The sequence below is a fragment of the Neopelma chrysocephalum genome, unplaced genomic scaffold (genome assembly GCF_003984885.1).
Source record: "Neopelma chrysocephalum unplaced genomic scaffold, ASM398488v2 Primary Assembly neopelma1_97017, whole genome shotgun sequence".
Classification (NCBI taxonomy): domain Eukaryota; kingdom Metazoa; phylum Chordata; class Aves; order Passeriformes; family Pipridae; genus Neopelma; species Neopelma chrysocephalum.
The window spans coordinates 2,545,826-2,566,341 of NW_020925659.1; the positions used below are offsets into that span (position 1 = coordinate 2,545,826).

General features: G+C 36.5%; 1 protein-coding gene across 1 annotated transcript in view; it reads right to left on the bottom strand.

Moving 5' to 3' along the window:
* The window catches only part of AUH (AU RNA binding methylglutaconyl-CoA hydratase), a gene marked incomplete at its 5' end in the record, with an annotated part of 111,764 nt that overhangs the window by 55,103 nt on the left and 36,145 nt on the right, over positions 1 to 20,516 (bottom strand). Inside the window, 3 exons of the mRNA XM_027671011.1 lie at positions 3,440 to 3,496; positions 4,418 to 4,510; positions 20,419 to 20,505. Of these exons, the coding sequence (XP_027526812.1) occupies positions 3,440 to 3,496; positions 4,418 to 4,510; positions 20,419 to 20,505 (237 nt within the window). The remainder of the gene's footprint in view (positions 1 to 3,439; positions 3,497 to 4,417; positions 4,511 to 20,418; positions 20,506 to 20,516) is intronic.

The following is a 20,516-nucleotide window of genomic DNA, read 5'->3' on the forward strand; positions in this document are numbered from 1 at the left end:
GAAAACAAAAATCATCAATATTCATTCTCAGGTAACTTTTCCACCATCAAGTTACCAAGCAATTTTTTCTCTGTTACACACTTCCACTAGTTCTCCGAATCTTGACTTCCTTACTAGACAGCGGGGGGATGTACGGAAGAGGAAAAAGAGAAAGATTTTCTACTTTCTCTAGCTCACATTCTGGCAGTTAAGCTTTTTTCCATAGTGGAGAGAACTGGATTTAAATATCTGAAGGCATAAGAATAATCCTGCTCCCTCACAACCTGAACAGCTGGTCTGTGAACTACTGTATGTACACTGTCTGCCATGGATGAATTTTCTGAGGAGATTCAACCTGCTCACCAATACAGTATCACCAATACAGCATGCTCTATAAATGTCTACTTGGTTGAGACCCTCAGCAGACTTAGAAGGAATGATTCATTTTGGTTCACTGCAATTCAGCCAACCACCGCTCAAACTCACCCTTTAGAAGGTTGCAGTACTTCTGTGCTTATTCGAAAACAAAATTTCCTGCACCTGGGATATTTCACAGAATCACAGAATATGCTGAGTTGGAAGGGACCCACAAGGATCATTGAGTCCAACCCTTACCCCTGCACAGGACCATCCCCAAGAGTCACACCATGTGCCCAGGAGTGTTGTCCAAGCAGTTCCTGAACTCTGTCAGGCTTGGTGCTGTGACCACTGCCCTGGGGAGCCTGTTCAGTGCCCAACCACCCTCTGGGGGAAGAACCTCTTTCTAATATCCAACCTTACACTTCCCCTGACACAATTCCAGGCCATTCCCTCGGGTCCTGTCTCTGGTCACCACAGAGCAGAGACCAGTGCCTGCCCCTCCCCTTCCCCTCCCAGGGAAGTTGTAACTGCAGTGAGGTCTCCCCTCAGTCTCCTCTTCTCCAGCTGAACACACCAAGTGCCCTCAGCCGCTCCTCACATGCCTTCCCCTCAAGGCCCTTCACCATCTTTGTTGCCCTCCTTTGGACACCCTCTAATAGCCTAATGACATTCCTATATTGTGGTGACCAAAACTGCACATAATATTCAAGGTGAAGTCATTTGTGTTAAAACTGGTTGGTCACTAGACAGCACCTCATTTGGTCTTTTGATAACCACATTTCAAAATCGGATGGCATAAAACACAACGTACAACAAGGTCCAAAATACGATAGCTGATATGTCCTGAATCTATATTTTAATACTATTCTAGTAATATTCTTCTAACACAGCTTTTCAATTGTATCTTTCTAGGGCTTTAAAAAGCAGACCTCCCCCAAATAAATAAGTTTCGCAAATAGCCTCAAATACCCATATTAATTATCACCCAAGTTAAAATTTTTACATCCTGGCAGCTCACAGAACAGAATAAACCCAGTAGTTTGCCATAGTATAGGGACCTAGTTCAAAAAAGCAACACAGTTTGTCAGAAGGTTTCAGGTGTGCTACGTGGCAGCAGAAACCTATGGAGGCCTCTTAATGGCTCCAGCTCACTTTTCAGCTCCACTTCCCAGTTGTTTTGGCTCAGAGCAGCCTGAAGTAAACACTGGAAGAAAATATTCCACTAACCCATGAAACCCGTGGTTCAAGTGTGCACATCTGGCTTCTCTACCTAAATGAGATATGCAAAATTCCTTCACCTTTTGTCTTCACCTTGAAGACAAAAAGCATGATCAGTTACTCTTCAGATGACAAGAACTAAAAGGGCTGAACCATTCTGATTGCTCAACAGAATAGGACTGGTGCAAGTACAGGCTGAACAGGAAAAGGCTGTGATAAGCTCGAATGCAGTCGGTAAAAATAGTCATAAGAAAGGCTGACATGAATATGGAAAAAAATTCATCTTTGAACATACCCCAAAATGTTTTAAGTTTAAAAGGCACTGTAACATGGCGAAATCTGTCATATTTTCAAGGAGCTGAAGACATATGCCAGAATCATTATTTTAGGATGAGGAAAAAAAAAAATAAGATTTTTCAAACCTCAGTCTTTGAATAGCAGTAAAACATTCTGAATGAAACTCACAGTGAGTCAGTTACCTAGCATTTTAAGGTAAGAGCATAGAAGTTTGAAACATCTATAATTAACTGAAGATAGGGAAACAAGACAACCTACAAAAGTTGAATAGTTTTCAACTTTTTCTCCATATACTGAGAAATTTGACCTGACTTTCTTGAATTGGAGCATATGTCTCCAACACTGTCCTGTAGAATTTCTTAGATGATGGAGTGGAAGGAGAAAGAGGAAAAATTTTCAACGAAGGTAAGCAACATAAACTTCTGGTTTTTTCTTCACTGGGACTTATTGTCAAGGCATGTTACTTCAAGTCAACATCACTACAAGGAAACACATCTTTAAAATCATCTGCATTATTGTCTTTATCCACTGCTGAAAAGAGACCAGTCTTCAATCACAACTCTTGTTTTCCTTATGTATAATGTAGCTCAGAACACAGAAAGTATTGACTGAAATCACATCTCAACAATAACCATAATATAGAGCATTTGAAATTGTACAATAATTGTCCAGACTAGTCAGAGGATGGGATAGTTTTATACACAAATTTCATACCAGTGCTCCCATTATGGGGTTTTTTTTACAGTTCTTTCCACACAACCTGCAACGCCATCTGTTAGAATTGGATATACTGCTTTCAAAATAGGTTTGACCCATTAGAAAGAAAACAGGAGCAAAGAAACAAAACAGAGTTCTCTAGAACTTCCAGAAATTAAGGCCAAAAGTCAAAGGAATGCACTTTTTTCTAAATTATTGCCCTTTTCCAAGACCAGCAAATGTCTTAATTCAAGTCAAAACGATTTATACACAAAATAAAACCAAAAGGTTTTATAACACACAGACCTCCCTGACATTATTCATTACACAACTTGCATTCACCCTGAGTCCAGGAAAAGACACTCAACTGGCCTTCCAAATATAAAAGAGGTCTTTGACTCCAAAAATCTCAAAAAATTCACAGCTATACTATCACATTTATTCACAGGTATACTTTCAGTTCTTAAACTCTTTACAACCAATTTAAAAGCAGCATGAAAACAGAATTCAAATTCTAAAGTATCAAATGTTATGTAAAAGTGGATCATTATTTAAATCACTGCTTTTGTACACTGACAGGTTTTTTTCTCACCTGACCCTTAAGAAAACTATTCAGCCTTCAGATAAAGACATCACATGTCATTTACAGAATCACTCAATATTGACTTAGTTACTGAAGACTTTGCTTAAAAACATAATATGCAAGTGCTCCTCCCTGAAAATGGGAAATACAGCTTTTAATTAATTTTTTTTAAATAATACCAGCAATAAGCTGGAAAACATGATCCTTAATAGAAATATAAAAATAGGTAGAAATTCATAAGCAGCAATTCAAAATACTAAAAGTGTTATTTAGTTATCCACGGCAGTAAAAGCAAAACAGTCATACCTGCACCTGGAATGATTGCCAACTTCGTTTCAACCAGGCCCATTTTAGCAGAAGAGGCTAAAAAACAGAACGTGAAGGAGTTCTTACCATAACCATAGGAGACAAAAATCTATAGAAAATATGTAATATTATATATGACCTACAAGTTTGTTAATTTATTGCATTTCCTGGAAAAAGAACAATAAATCACTTTAAAAAGCATTTGTTTATAAAAATCTTCAAACAGATTCAACTGATCTGCCGTTAGTAAAAGATCCAACTACTTCCATCAAGGCAAGTTCTGTACCTTATTAGTTTTCATATAGCAAGTAAGCAATTACAGAGACTTGCTTCCAAATGTAAAATACTAAAAGAAAGAGGCTGCTATTGCTTAACATCTTAAAATGGGGTAGAATTCTGTATCTGATTATTTGAATTCTTGAGGTGACAGAATATTCTATAAGGTCAAATAGCTCTATAAACCCTAAGTTTCTGGCAACAGTTCAGGACAAAGTTTCCATTTACTTTCCATCAATTGGCTTTACAGTTCTGACGGCTTATTAGCTAACGTTGCCCCTTTTCAAGTGTTGCTGTCACTTTTGTAATTTAATTTCTTGTGTAATAATACTCTCACTAGCCACTTTTGCTTTTTGCCTGCACCCTGTTTAGATAAAATGAAATCTCCATCTAGAGCACTTCAAATTCATAAGAATAAATAAAATATGGAAATAATTACATAACCCTTCTGGCAATACTGATAAAACGAGGCTCATAAGAATAAAACAAACATGTAATAAAACCAATCCAACTATCAGTGATGTTTGAAATTAAACATTAGCAAGTACTTAGACAGGTTTCTGCTTAAGTCCTTTAAAACAATGGGTTATAAACAATGTCAAATACAAAGTAAGTTTTATAAGACTGTTGCCAACAGAAGGATTAGTCAAGCCATCTGTAACACTAATAATTCTATATTCTAAAAACAGGATTCAGACCTACCTGCCACCCGTATATCACAGGCTAATGCAAGTTCTAGGCCACCACCTAAGGCAGTTCCATCTATTGCAGCAATAGTAGGTACAGGCAGATTGGCTGAAAAAGAAAGCATTAATTAACATCAGCCTCATAAAGAATATCTCTGAAACACCACTTCATTATACTTCGTTCACTGTACAGTCATAGTATGGGAAAAAATTGTCATCAAACAAACTGTGATGAAAAATTGATTGATCAGCAACGCTTTGGCAAAAAAAAAAAAATTACCCTGCCCATCCCTCTGTGGTTGAATAGGTCTGCAAGCCTTTTTCTCTGGCTTTGGCTCACTTTTTACAAAAATCTGAAAGTAAACTTCAAGAACATAGATAGCAGAGCTAGACAAACAGGAGAGTCATTTAAACATTAAGCCTAAAGTACTGCCCTTCACCTTCTGCAAGTTTAAGTTCTCTTCATCCTTCTTCACCACCAACTCAAAGTTTGGTAAAAAATGCATTTTCACTTGAGAAATAAACTTGGATATTACAGCTTTAATTATATTTAATATAACATTTACCACAAGCTATCAATCTTAAACTATACTCAAACAATATTTCAGTAGTACATTGTTGCTATTAAAGTTCCAAAGATAGTCAAAAGCAATTAATTAACTGGACACTTGGGTGTGCAGCTTGTGGAAATGTTAAGCCAGCTCCTGACAGCAGTAGCTTTTTCTGCAGATGTTAAAACAATATTTTCTTTGTTTTAATGTTTCAATTACTTGAATTCAAAGACCAGTTCATTCAGTTGGAAAATGAAATAGAAAAAAAACTTCTGTCAACATATAAATGAAAATGAAGTGTGAAAGACTTAATTCCTTTTAAAATCTAAAAGGGTAATATAACAAAGTGATTAATTTGATGTATTAATTACAAATAATACTTCCTTTTCATAGTGAACTAGCTTGTTCTTAATTTTAGAAATTGTGTCACTTAGCTTACCTTTTTGCTTTGTGACAGAGATACTTCAGATAATTTAATTTTTAAAAAAATCCAATTAAATGTTAGTGCACATTAGCATACAAACCTATAGTATACAAAATACACAATTAAATGAAGGCCATTTTAGCTGTAAATTTACATACTTTTAATTACTAACATCTAATGAAATATCCAATTGTCTTTAAGAAAAGAACAAAAACATAGCAAAGCTTTTCAATATCGTAACAGATGCTTTAAACCAAAGTCCCTTGGTTGCTGGTTTAGATCATGATTAATAGTGATTATCTGAATCAATTTCAATGTCAAAAGAGATTAGTGACTGTTTGCAACACCAAGCTCTTCCAGTGACTTAAAAGAGCTCAAGGTATCCATTATACTTGCCATCTACCACAGAAGGCATAAGAGACAGATGAATAGGAGTAAAATCTGCTCTTTCTCTATTCACTTCTTCTTAGTGATATAGAAAGGCCACTCTCATTTCCAGCAGGGCCAGGTTGCTGACAGAAACTAGTTAACCCCGTCAACACAACTAATTTGCCAAACAGCCTTGCAATCTTGCTAGCTGACAAAGCTAGTCCTTCTCTTAAAGGAAAAGGCCTTTGCCATAGGTAAATGGAAAATAATTTGCCTGAGTCACTGTTAACTGCAGCTTCCAGCAGTTACTGCCCGTATGAACGTTCCAGTTATCAGAGACTGGCAAACAGTATCTTGAGCACTATCTGCATGACTTCGCAGTACTCCAAGGCAGAATACTTCCCCTAAGATAAGCAAGTTCCAGAATTAGCTATGGTGCAATTCAAGTAGACTATTACACGTGGAAATGAAACTTAGAAAATGAATATTATCAACCGGCTTCATTTCAAGAATTACAGCCAGCACACCTATAAGGAAATAATAAAAATTAATAATTCAAGGAGAGAAAAAGCAGTTTGATAAAGTATGTTACAATCATCACTTTCCAAGAAGTGAATTTTAAAGGATCATCTGACGTGGAAGCTGACAATGAATGAAAGGCAAAATACAAATTCTTTGTAATAGCTTGGTGTATATCTCTCCAATGAATTGGAGAAATTAACCCTTTTATTATGTTCCTGTGAAGCATCAAAAAAAAAGTAACACAGAAATAAGTTAGCAATTGCTCAGGACTGTAAACTGAGCTTCTAGGCTATTAGCACTTGTAACCAAGGGCAAAGCTTCTTGGAATATTAATATTTTGTAGCACAAGAGGCACTTTACTAACTTTAATACATAACTGCCAAAACTGTCGAGCCCATAACAGAAACAGAGATGATGTTTGACAAATAATGCCCTGTAGACTTAACTGAGTCAATGCACTCAAATTTTAGGAACAATAAATTATGTAAATAGATATGATTCTACATGACAATGCTCATTTGCTATGAGTGATAAAAAAAATATTTAAAGCTTTGCCAAGAAGCCTAGTGGTTTTATTCTTTAACATTCCACATTTCTGCCACACTTTGAATAACAAAATATAAATTTCAAGAAATCAGTGCACTACTAATCATTATTGCTAAATTCTAGATCTGGTACAGGTTTATCAATGTGCAGTCATGAGCTGCAGAGTGAAGTCAAAAAGGAATTAGATATGTATATATATATATATAAAAGAAACAAATTAACTAAACTAAATGTGAGTGTACAACATACAGACAAGGGTAGACCATGTATATAGACAGATTAATGTTGTTGTTAGAAGTAATTAAAAAGACTAAGTAACAAGCAGCATTAAACTTTAGTCAGAGAATTTCACTGAGCTACCACAATACATCAAAGTGTGGAATATGAAGAACGCTAAATAATAAGAGTTCATTAATTAATTCATAAAAGATTACTTCACACATCTATTGTATTGTAAAACATGCTGCATATTCTGTAAAGGTACTTCCATTTTGCATACAAAATACGTCCCAAGCAAAAGCCATTCAAGACATTATACAGGTAGAGTGATCAACAGGTAAACTGAAGAACTTCAATAGAGAAACTAAACTTCATAACATTATATACCTAAACGAAACCCATAAAAAGGTCAAACAAAAGTTAGAAAATATTATATACAGCAATATAAAGAAAGGGGCCTGTTTCCTACTCTGCACTAACTGTGAATCTTCAGCTCAGCTTCAGGAATGCACTCCTGCTAAACAGATATGTCACATGTAGTTTTAGATTAGGCTGACCAGCAGCATCTTGTTGTCTTGGGATACCTCCTGCTCTCCTGTGACTTTCCATTACTGAAACACATAGAATAGAGTAAGCTAAACTCTCCCACAATTTTGCCATCAGTACAGGACGTCAAAGAAGGAGCACTTTGCAGTTAAGTACATAAAAACACATGTAATGTGTTGGAAGTAATTTCAAAGAATCACAGTTTTTCTGAAGCAGGTAATGTTGTTTCATCTTTAAGTGGCTTTCCACATGATGTCCACTGATGGTGACTAACAAGGGATTTCCTTTCTGCTTAGAGATGATGATATGATGAACAACAGGCACATAAATACAGGCATCAGGTCTGGAGGACTTGACCACTAAATAGTTTCTCAGATGTGTGTCACAAAGCCCACACAGCTGATTCATATTACTGCGGACACTGATATTCCCCAAATAGAAAGCAGAAGTTGCCTGGATTCTACTAACCTGAATCATATCTGACTATTTAGTTCTCTGACTAATTCATTAGGAAAGTTCTTATAAAATTACAGCTATGTAAGATAATAGCTGAGATGGAACTGAACTACATGTGATACTTTTGCAGTAACTTTCAAGCAGCCTTTTTCACAACCTCACTTTCTCACTATTGACAGAAAATAAGTGGTCTGATCAACCAGGAAAAATCTACTTTCCACAATTACTTAGGAAGAAGTACAAGGAATGAATACATAGATTAAAACCAAAACAGCAAAAATTTATATATGAAAGTAGCCTTGCTTTTATGAAACATTACATACAGTATATTTTACATAACAGGCAATAAACACATACTTTAGATGGTGTCCAAGGACTCAAAGGAAGACCTATCACCAATACTGGTCTCTTATTGATAGCTCCTGAAACAGGCATTGGAAAAATAATACAATTATCCAGAATTCCAGACTGCATGATTTGTGCTCCTGGTCAACCTACATGAACTTGTCCAGACTGATTAAATTAAAATACATAACACCCAGAAAACAGTTACTGATGCAGAATGTGTCAAATTCAAAGAGACCAACCTTCCAGGAGCATCTCCTTTGCTTGCCAAGTAAATTTACACCTGTAATATTTTCTGTTAGCAACTGTACCACATACTCATATAAAAAGAAAAGAAATTCCTGAGCAAGGCACAAGATATTGTGAGATGCAGACTGTTCAAGTACCAATGGAGTATACGAGAATCACACACTTGTAGCTTGGCAGCAGTTACAATCAACCTGTAGGATAACTGTAGTATTCCTTTCTTATAGCTAGGATATAGGAGTCATCATTGAAAAACTGAAGTCCAGCAGACATAGAATTCAGTTTCTCCTGAAGTAAAATGTTTGCACTGTTACTGCAGCAACAGTTCATGATTCCCATGAATCAGAAAATTCCATGAAAGCCCACTCAAGCCCTAACAATGCACAAATTCTATATGGTCCCCTAGAGACAATTAACTTCTATTTCTGAAGTACTCTTTTACAGATTAGGACAAATATATTCTATTCAACTAATTTTAACAGTCAGAATCTGGTATTTAGGAACATTCAAATGCAGCTCCATTTTAAAGCTTGCCTTTTTATGCATTTGATATGAAACACTATAATAAAGACAGTCACCTTAACTTCCCTCGCTATTCCTGTGTTGTCCTATACCTGTATAATGTTCAAAAAAGTCCTTATTGTTCATCCCTCATCTTACTTCAGTGACCTCTGGCAATCAATCATCAGAAAGAACAGCTATTCAGACATAAATCAGAAGGTAGTTACTACCTCTGGTACCTACCAAACCAGATTCATAAGCTTGACTTGTCTTTAATTATGAAAAGAAGAATTCTTGTTTCCCGGTACTGACTGAAAAGAAAGTAGTGAGAGTACTCTATTTGCCTCAAAAACTGTGTGTCTAACTAAGACAGAAGAAGCAAGAGAATTCAATTTTACATGACAGCGTAACTGAGTTCCCACAGAACCAAAAAACAGATTGTCCAACCCATTTATTTCACATGTGCGTTTCTGATTATTTGACAAATAAGGCTGATTAGTGAACAGCTTACTAGGACAAGCAACATCAGGGGTCATGTCCAGCAGCTCATTTTTCCTTATGAATAATGGATTTCCTAAAACATAAAGCAAGGAAGATGAATTGTCTAAAAATATCCTGCATACTGTGATGTGCATTACTGGAGGAAAGTATGCTATAAATTGAAGAATAGATTAACAGTTCCACAATTCATTATCTAACTCTAGCAGATTGAGAAAGTGTGGAAAATATCTGCCTACATACATCTGCAGCACATGAGAAACCTTTAAATCACAGAATGGTTGAGGCTGGAAGAGACCTCTGGAGGTCACCTGGTCCAAGCCCTCTGCTCGAGCAGCATCACCTTGAGCAGGTACCTCAAGCTCATGTCCTGATGGCTTTTGAAGATCTCTGAGGAGGGAGACTCCACAAGTTCCTTGGGTAACCTGTATGAATGCTCAGTCACTCTCACCCTCAGAGTGAATAAGGACTTTGTGATGCTCAGGAAGAACGTCCTGTGTCCCAGTTTGTGCTCATTGCCTCTGGTCCTGCCACCAGACAACACCAGAGATAGCCCAGGTTCTTCTTCTTAACACCTTCCCCTTTAGATATTTCTGTATTGATGAGATCACCTCCTGAGCCTTCTTTTCTCTAGGTTGAACAGCCCTAGCTTCCTCAACCTTTCCCCATAGGAGAAATGCTCCAGAGCATTCATCACCTTCATGGCCCTTCACTGGACTTTCCAGTAGCTCCATCTTTGTCTTCTGCTGGGGAGCCTAGAACTGGCCACAGTATTCCAGCACTGGCCTCACCTGTGCTGATGAGAGGGAACGGATCACCTCCCTCAGCTCCCTGGCAACACTCATTCTCAGCCCAGGATACCACTGCAGTTCTTTGCCACGAGGGAACAGTGCCGTCTCACGTTAACTTGGTGCCCACAGGACTTGCATGGCTTTTCTGTGCAGCTGCTTTTCATATCATTATCCCCAGCATGTACTGGTGCATGGAGTTTTTCACACCTTCCTTTGTTGAACCTAATGAGGTTCCTGTCAGCCTACTTCTCCACCTTGCTGAGTTCCCTCCAAATGATGGCACAACCCGTTCCTCATGCTTTTATGCCCTCAGCAAACTTGCTGAGGGTACACTCTGTCCCATCATCCAGACCATAAAAAATGCCCAGAGTCTGCATCTAGTCATTTAGCCAATTTTAAATCCACTTCACTGCCTGTTGACCCAGTCCATCAGTTACTCTATGAGAATCTTATAAGAGATACTGTCAAAAGCCTTATTGAAGTCAAGGCAGAAAATATCCAGTGCTCTTTCCTCACCTACGAAACCAGTCATTTCTTCATAGCTTATAAGACTAGTCAAGCAAGATTTCCCTCTCTGTGACTGCATGTTGACTACACCTCACATGTTGACTCCCTCATGTGCCCAGTAGCAGTTTAGTTGCCATGTTTAGTTGCTCCAAAACCTTTCCAAGGATGAACTTTATTCTATAGATAAGAAAGCTCCCCCTCCATGTTTCTTAGTACATTTATTCAAATGTAGCAACAATAATGGAGCCTTCAAGTTAATAAAAAGAATGGTCACATGCCCCCAAAATGTCTTAATAGCCAAACAGAAGAAACAAAAGTCACATCTGAAGAGTGCAAGTATCAAAGAAAGAATTACAAATTTTAGGTTTGTTACTACAAAACAGTGCACTTATTTACATGGTCATTACTTTCAGTGTATATTTCAACCAGCAATAGCTTAAACCCACATAATACTGCAAGTCTATGGCTGATTCCAACACCAACAACACTGAAAGTTTGAGACCTGTTACTTTACAGTCTCTTTATGAACCCTATATCTGCAAGTTTTCTGGTTGCAAGTTAGAGAAGTGTTTTCAAAAGGTCACGGACGCAAACAGGAATATTGAGTCAGCAGTAATGATTATTTAAAACCACACCCTAATTTGCATAAAAACTGGGAATGGATCTTTAATTTGGCTTTAAAATAATTAAGTTCATACCTAGATATTCTTATCTTGTAAGTCAGAATAGATTTCTCTTCCACCTCTACACTACACAGACTTTTGATCTCCCTTGGTGATGTGATTATTGTAAAAATTTAAAGGACATAAACTATGCACTTTGAGTGGCAAGCAGAGGTGGCCCATATGCAATTTTGATAATTGAAATATTCTTTATATTAGGAACATTATAAACACAAAACTACACTTACATATTAGATAATTTTTGTCATAGGAAATCAGAAAAATAATTGCAACACAATGCTATATCTTGATTTCATCTTAAGGGACCTTTTCCTGAAGAAAAACAATAATGTTAAGATGGCATATTATCACTGGAATGTCAGTTTTGTTTCAGGCATTTACCTTACCCTGCAAAATCTGTTATCAAGTCAGTGGCTACAACAGTTTGCTTGCATTTTCAGTTGCAACACTACCATCAAGAAAAGACCTTTTTTGAGGGGAGAAAAGCTAACAGAAACCAAATACTACAACAAATATTTTCATTCGTTCTGTGACACTAAGAAAAACAATCAATGAATGTAGCAAAATATGAAAGAGTCTGAAAGAGACTGTCAAATCTTCCTATAGGAAGTTGAAGGTAAAGAAGATAGGTCAAACCATTTTTTGCAAAAGGCAAGTAATTAAATGCTGCAAAGCTTTACCTCTCATAATTGCAAAAAAGAATGAAAAAGCAACTACTCAAAGTAACTTATATGTCTTAAAATATTTTTTAAAAATATATCCATCTGCAAAAACATGACCACACACTTAATTCTGAATAGGATACATATGCATTTGGACACACACAGCTTTTTACCATTCATTTGCTAGAGTACAGCTGTGAAAGGCTTTTATCTACCCTCTAATTCCTGTGCTCTGGATAAGAAGCTTAATAGACTGCAACTGTTAGTAGAGTTGTTTGAACATCAGTGTCTTTGCTTTAATACCTTCAAAGTTCAGGCAGACAATCAACAGGAGTAAAGAGCTGCATAAAAAAATGTATTTTTTATGCATTTTAAAGAAATTTTGCTTTTTAATTAAAAAGGTTACTGCGCATAGCTTACAGTTGATTATTAAGCAAAAGATATTAATAAAGTTTTTCTTCCCTTTAGTATGACAGCAGCTAAAGCACCTCACTCAATCCCATTAATTTCCCAGTTTCCTCCAGTGATTACTCACTCTTATATATGACCTAGAAAAAATATTTTTGAAAGACAAAAAAAAAAAAACAAAAACAATCAAAACAACCTTAATATAGGAATATTAGGAATATTACATTCTTATTTTTTAAAATTTTCTATTTGGTACTTTATTGTGGACAGGTAATAGAGACGTGTTTTACATTCTTGATAATAGAAAACTGGGAAACTAATGGGAATGAAAGAGGTGCTTTAATCAAACCATTTAGCTACAGTTTGCTATAGCCAACTCTTCCATTATTTTCTTTTTGTATTATATAAAATTATTTGCATATTTCATTCGTCTTCAGTGACACATGTCAGTTTGATAAACAGATTCCTCAGTTTCTTCATATTTCCTAATGTTCCATCTTTTAGTCTCGTTCTGCCCTCAGAAAAACAATAACGAAGTAAAGCCCAGGTGACAGAATCTACTTTCTGTGCAAATGAGTAAAAGCTTTGGATAGAAGAAAATTTAAAATTATTTCTTGTATTTCTTTCCCTTACTAAGTACATTTAAGAATTTATTATGAACACAAATAGCAGAGCACATAAACAAGTAGTGAATTTATAAAACACAGGGGATACCACCAATGTTACATGAATTCAGTTACATTTTTACATTCTGCTTGTACGTAGTTTTTTTTCTTTCCTAAAGCGCACATAAAATAAAACTCAAACTACAGTCTCTATATAATATACACACACAACTACATGTGCACAACTATAGTCTCTAATATAATCTCTGATAAGAAAATCAAAAGGGATATGTTTTTCTTTTTTTTTTATCTTCTACTTGTCTGATTTACCGTATGAAGATAACACAAGCATTCTTGTTTGATTCAATGCATTGCCCAGTCTAGTGCTAAAACACCTTTATTTCTAAATTAGCACAATGTATCAAACAATAGTTTCAAGCCCGCTCATTCATGGAACACTACAGAAGAAACACTCCCTAAAATTTCACAGTAAGCATAATTTTTTTTTCATTAACTAGCTTGGCAATATCATCAAGCCAGTGCATACCTATGCAAAAGGCATGTGCAACACAAGACTAGAACGTGCTACTCTGAAGTCAAAGCCTCATGCCTGAGCCAGGCAATGACATTTGGATTTCTTAGACAGAAGGACAACTTTATGCTTTCAGTACCATGCCAGGAGTGCTGCCCTTTTAATACCGATGCGTTCTAGGAACAGAGCCAGAGACCAAGACAGGCAAAGAAAAAGAGCTAACAAACTATTCCTTCTCACTCGGGGATTGAAACATGCAATTTCAAACCTGAGCAAGGTGAGGAAAGGGTTGAGTTTTCCAGTGCATCAAACACACAAAATGTGGCTCCCTAGAGAGGGAACAGCTGCTTTTGGACAGCAAGTCATACTGGAGGCCTGTTTTAACAGAGTGTAAACTGGCTATGTTGATCTCAATAGACCATTTGAGCAAGCTGCACCCTCCTTTTGGGTACAGTTACTTTTTGTGGAAGGAAAATTAAAGAGCCATGTCCAGAGCATAGCCTCTTTTCCTCATCAAGCAGCACTTGGAATTACTGCCAGCAGGAAAACTAAACTACTGCTGAGGATATGTTGATTTTTGTCAAGGCTGTACAGCAGCACCACGGATCAAAGCAATGAATCAGCAATGCAAAGCCACCTCTGATCTTCAGATCTACACGGAAGGACAATCAGCTTATCCTAATATTCAGGTCCTCTATTTTGGCATTTCTTTTGTAAGTTTTTAGAAGGTTATTATTATGGGGGGTGGGGAGGGAAACGTATCAGCAATTGTGGAAGTACTGTTGTCATATAAATAGCTAATAAACATCTTGGTAAGAAGTTTAATATTGCATTTATTGCCTCTAAAATGGTACAGAGTTTAGAATTGTGTTTTTTAATTAAAAACAATCCAGTCCAATTTGACAAAGCCCCTAATTTCCGCTGTGCATGGACAGAACTGTCTGTTTAGGAAACAGGTAACACTTCATCAACAGGTATCTTAAATTAAACCAAGAGCTCAGCAACACACTCAGAATGCAAGCAGTCAAGGACTGCATTAGCTATGCAGTACACTTAACCAAAAAGGCAACCACACAACACAGCAAGAGAAATACTGTGCCCTGTGCCAAAATCTCCCTTTCACAGTGTCAGCAACACAAAAACACCATGATGCCTGAGGCAGGCTGCTAAGCATGGCTCTGCTAGCTGTACATTAGTCCTTTTTTTCAAATCTGATAGCCGTGAAATTTCATTCAGCCTTCCAGTAAATGCCAGTTATAACCTGTATCCCTCTTCCCTGTGAGAGAAATCCGCAGTTCTTACCAAAGGATTTCCAAACTAGAGTACTCTGATGGCCAGATCTATGTCCAGCAAACAGATAAATTGGGTAAATGTTACATAAGGAGCAGTAATCAGGCTTGGAGTGTTCATTACTAAACCAGGATTTTGAATTCTAACCAAAGCTCCACAGAAGCCCTAGAAACTCAAAGAGCAATATAAGGCACTGCACTGACCTCATCAATTATTATTCTTGCTTACTTTTGAGAACTCACAATGGGAAGGTGGGGTACTAGTTAGCAGACCAGAAAACAATTGAAACTTTTATAATCCTGATATTATTCTTGGGATTTCTGAGACGAAGTTCTGAGAGCTTGCATCCAAAACCAAACTGTAGCATGCAACGTTGCACAAAGAAAAAAATTCCCAAGGATGCATGGTCTTCAATAGTTAAAACTGGAACTTTTTGGAAAAGAGGATGTTCTCCTGAAGGATGAACAAGTGCACTCTTTAAGGTAAGTTAAAAGTTTGGTGGTGACTGAAAGAAGCCAGAATGACAGAGAAATTGCTAAGGAAGGGAAAAAAAAATCTATAAATATATAGATGTATCTGCTTTGAATAAAATAAAAAGTATACATTAAAAACACACATGCAAGCAACTGACCACAAGGCGCTTTCACTGAGAATGATCTCATTCAAACTGGGCTATGCTAAAACTAATCATATCTGTAAAAATTATGTATAAACAAAGTTACTAAATATCACCACTTAATGAAGTTGTATCACAACTTATGCATCAAAATTAATCAGCTGTCTTTCACAAAGTACTGTAAGGTTTGTTATAATACAGCATAATCTACAGAAAACAAGTAATGTTAGTATTTTATTAAAAACTTCATTCTTAACTTAGTGCAGATCTAGGTTCCATCAGGCCATGAGTAAGGTGTTTTGTCTCCAAATGTGAAATAAAAAACAAGCTGGCCACACTTTAATCTTAAAAAGTAACCCAGAAGGTCAGTCTCCAGTTTTCATTCCCTGCTTGTGGGATTTGGGTATGTGTGCCTACGTTCTTTGGAAGAGCTCTGCTAATTAGTAAGTTTCTCACTTGTTAGAGGCTGGGGCCAAATGTCACTCTGAGTAATTACATATATTGGCTGAGTTGAAATTCTTTCTACAGCTTCACTTTTTCTTTCTGTTAAACAAGGTGTTTTTATGGAGGAGTGTGGTTACTGCATTCAGCCCCATACACAGCCTCAGTTTGTTTTGCAACTGAAATACCAACAGATAACATATCTACAACCATAATATCACAGCCCAGACCCCACAGCCACTATAAGGAACAACATGGACTTAATGGGAATCATACTACAAAAATACATATTGAAGATCTGACCCGGAATGATAGGGGGTTTTTACCCCCCAAAGCATCAAAAACGAAGCTGCTGGAAGTCACTGTAATTTGGTTTAATTTAGGCAGGCCTGTCTTCTTGTACATGAGATCTGTTAAGGCTTTACTCTCCTTGTTTCTTGAGGGTAAAGACAGTCTTACATCTGCAATGAAGTGCCTCAAGGCAGAATATAGTAATGGACAAGTAGTCTTATAAATTCTACTATTAAAAAAAAGAAAAAGAAAAAGAAAATAAAAAATACAAAAACCCCAAACACAGACAAAAAAATACCAAACCCCAAACAAACCCCCACAATTCTGATATAATCTTAGGAAAAGCAGTCACTGCTAAAAATAGAAGCTGTTTTGATTCCCCTCCCCACAACTTAAAGATCTTAAGTGCCGCAACTAATGGCTCAGTTCAGTTTTTTTAGCCCTTTTATATGTTTATTTTTAAACCAAGTGATATTTACTGCAGTTTAGCAAGAAGTTATAAATTATGCCCATATAAACAAGTGCAGTATGCTTTTAATTTCCAGAAAATTCTCTTCTGTAGCTGTATTCCAAAACGATATTACAGCTTTTTACAAAACCACTAGCATAAGGATTTTAAATGTAATGAAACTGACAGACACTAAGGAAAGCCTAGGTATGCTAAAAAAGCTAAGTTTATGCAGTTGTTCGAGACATAATTAACCTTTAGTGTATTTTGTCTATAAAGGTAACTTAACGGTCTTCCTTCTGAAAACATAGCTAAAAAGAAGCATCTCCTTACTAGGTCACACATCTGAATACAAATTATCAAAACATGACCTAGTTCTGAAAAGCAAAAAGTAGAATACATTTTAAATGAGATTAAAGCATTAAACTCAGATAGAAAAAGAATAAAGTAGGAGATTGGAAATATTTTTCCCTGGCTATACAACATTCTCAGTGGTAAATACTAGTTTGAAAATGGTTTCTCCTCATTAACCATCTCACAACATTCTAGTTGTTCTCAGGCAGGAAAAATATCATTATCATTTTCAATATACAGATGCACTGCAGTAACCAAACGCAAATAAAATGTCCCCATAGTTCCACAAAAATTACATTCTGTAATGACAGATCACTTCTTCAGAAGAAAAAAAGGAAAAGAGTTAAGAGCCTCTGACTTGCTACAAAATTATATTCACTTCTTTTCATAAGGACATCACACAATGGGACATCTTGTGCAGTAATCTAATCTAACCTCATAATTTTTTGTTTTATATTCTCTACTAGTTCTTGACGTAGGGAATGACACACAGAGACCCCACCTGGAGTACTACATCCAACTCTGGGATCCCCTGCACACAAAGGGCTTGATCTGTTGGAGTGAGTCCACAGGAGAGACAACAAGTTGATTAAGGGGAGGGACCACCCCTTAAGGAAAGGCTGGGGCATTTGGGATTTTTCACTCTGGAAAAGTCTTGGGGTGACCTAATTGCAGCCTTCTAATACCTGAAGGGAGCCTACATCAAAGATGGAGAGGGACTTTTTACAAGGGCATGGAGTGACAGGATAAGGGACAATGGCTTCAAACTGGGAGTAGATTTAGATTAGATTTTAGGAAAAAGTTCTTTACTGTGAGGATGGTGAGGCACTGGAACAGGTTTCCCAGGGAAGCTGTAGATGGCCCATTTTTGGAAGTGTTCAAGGCCAAGTTGGATGGAACTCTGAGCAACTTGGTCCAGTGAAAGGTGTCCCTGCCCTTGGCGGGGTGTTGGAACAAAATGATCTTTAAGGTCCTTTCCAATCCAAACCATTCCATGGTTCTATGATTTTTTAATTGGTTTGCAAAGATCCTTCAGAAAAACGTTAGATCTGTTCTATAACTACATCTACTGCTGTCATAATGTGTTCAAAAAACCTATGCATCAAAGATGTATGTACTGGGAATACATCATGTGACCTAAAAATTAAAGCTACTTATACAGTATGCATGTTTAAACATACATGATATGATAATTGACCAGTAATATTAGAAGTGATATCTCAATATTCTTCTCTAGTCCTTTAAAAATTAACTGGGAGAACCCTGTAGTGACTGTTCTGTTTATGTTTTAAAGTGGAAATGGCAAAATGGGGAGACGGAGGGAGTAAGGAAAGGGGAAAGGGAAAAGGGGGAGAAAGAGGCAAAAACGGGAGAGGGGAGAGAGACACAGTCAACCTAAGCAAAAAAGTTTTGTTACACTATGAGACAAGGGCTATGAGGTTTCTGTTTTTCAACCAGAGGCATGTCTAATTGCTATTACATCCCCACACAAACCTTCCTATCTAGGTACTTCAGTGACCTGGGTTCTCAAATATTAATTCCACTACCTCACAATTCCAGGCTTCTTTCTTGAGAAAGAGATCAGAGATCAATGAATAAAAGCACTCATAGAGGTTTCCTGAACCTCAAGTAATTCACTGTTAGCATAATGATCCAATGTAAAACTTTCAGATAACACTGAAAATTTGCTTACATATTTAGTGATTAAACACTCTTACAGGAACCTTAATGAAGATGAAGACTATAAAATATTTTTCTCAAAGTTTTTTTCAACTCTGAGGCAAAAAAAAAGCATCAAATCACTGTGAATATTTTCCATCATTCAGTGCAGAATGCCGTATTCAAATACTTCAGGCTTCAGAAATTTTCTCACTTTAAAATCCAAAAATAATTGAATTTAAAAACTCCACTTACAAATCACCGGAAAATCTTGAAACCAGTTGCCCCTAATTTAAACATTAACAGCAACTCAAAGTATTTCCAGTAACTTCAGGCCAAGAAAGGCTGAAAAAATATTAGTGCTAAGGAAGCCTCCCAAAATTCTTACAAAATCCTGAACTGAACAATTTGTTGCTTGGCATTCCAATAGAAGGACAAACACCAGCATGATATACAATATCAGCTGCAGGAAATTAATGATCTATTCACTTCTAGGTATTTTACAGATTTTACTTATTTAAAGAGCCCTGAGAGTCTACTGTCATGTCAAAGACACGACACTCAGTTGAGGGCACAAGTTTCTCCATGAAGTACCTAATCAAAGACACATTCTTCAGCAGTTTGTCATTTACCTGAAAAAACATACTGGTATCCATCCATAACATTCTGCCAAAACAATATCTGACATAGTGTTCTTAAGGAAACGTATCTAAAAACATTTTCTGAGAAATTATTTATTCCTCAGAGTTTTGTGCCAAAATTTCAAGTGGCAGAATATGTTTCATACATAAATTAAATGCAGAAAATTAATTGCTTCAAACTTGGAACACTATACTTCTCTTTTCAACAGAACATACTGGCAATACCCTGTTGAAAAACAATTATATTAAAACTGATCGTCAGAGATGTAAAAATATGATTATTTGATGGTGAATTCATAATGTAGAACTTACAGAGAAATTGTACCTTAAAAACTGGTACAAGTCCATTAAAAACTCAAACTATTAACAGGTTTTACTACACCAGAGCAACTGCATATTAAGCAAAATTTCAGAAGGCTTAGTAGCTAAATTTCTATCAGCAGTCGATGTTTAACATGTTTCTACAATATATTACACTGTACTAATTATACCAACCGCAAGAATTCAACAGTGAAAATTAAATTGTAAAGCACTTGGATGTCACTGAACAATCCATCCTTTACAAAAACAGAAGGAAAAATCACCTCTATTCCCGTTGAGATTTAGCTTTTCTAGCGTTCTTTAAAAAATTCCAACTCATTTTGGAACATTTTAAAAGAATAAGTGCACAATGATTCATGTTTACCAACACACTCCATAATCCTTATTGAGTGCCTTCCAATTCAAGATCTGTGAGGTGATGCTAAACAGTTATGGGTACTTGACTACCTGTCAAGAATTAATCATGCATGTTTATGTTATTCCTCTGATCTAACACTTCTCAGGTTAAAGTTACAATAACATTGTTCAAGGGAGAGGTTACTTACCCAATTCATTAATAGTTGCTCTCGCTCTTGAGACAAAAGAACTAACTTCACTTGAGTGCATTTTTGCCCTTTCTTTAAGGTCAGCACCTGTAAGTGAC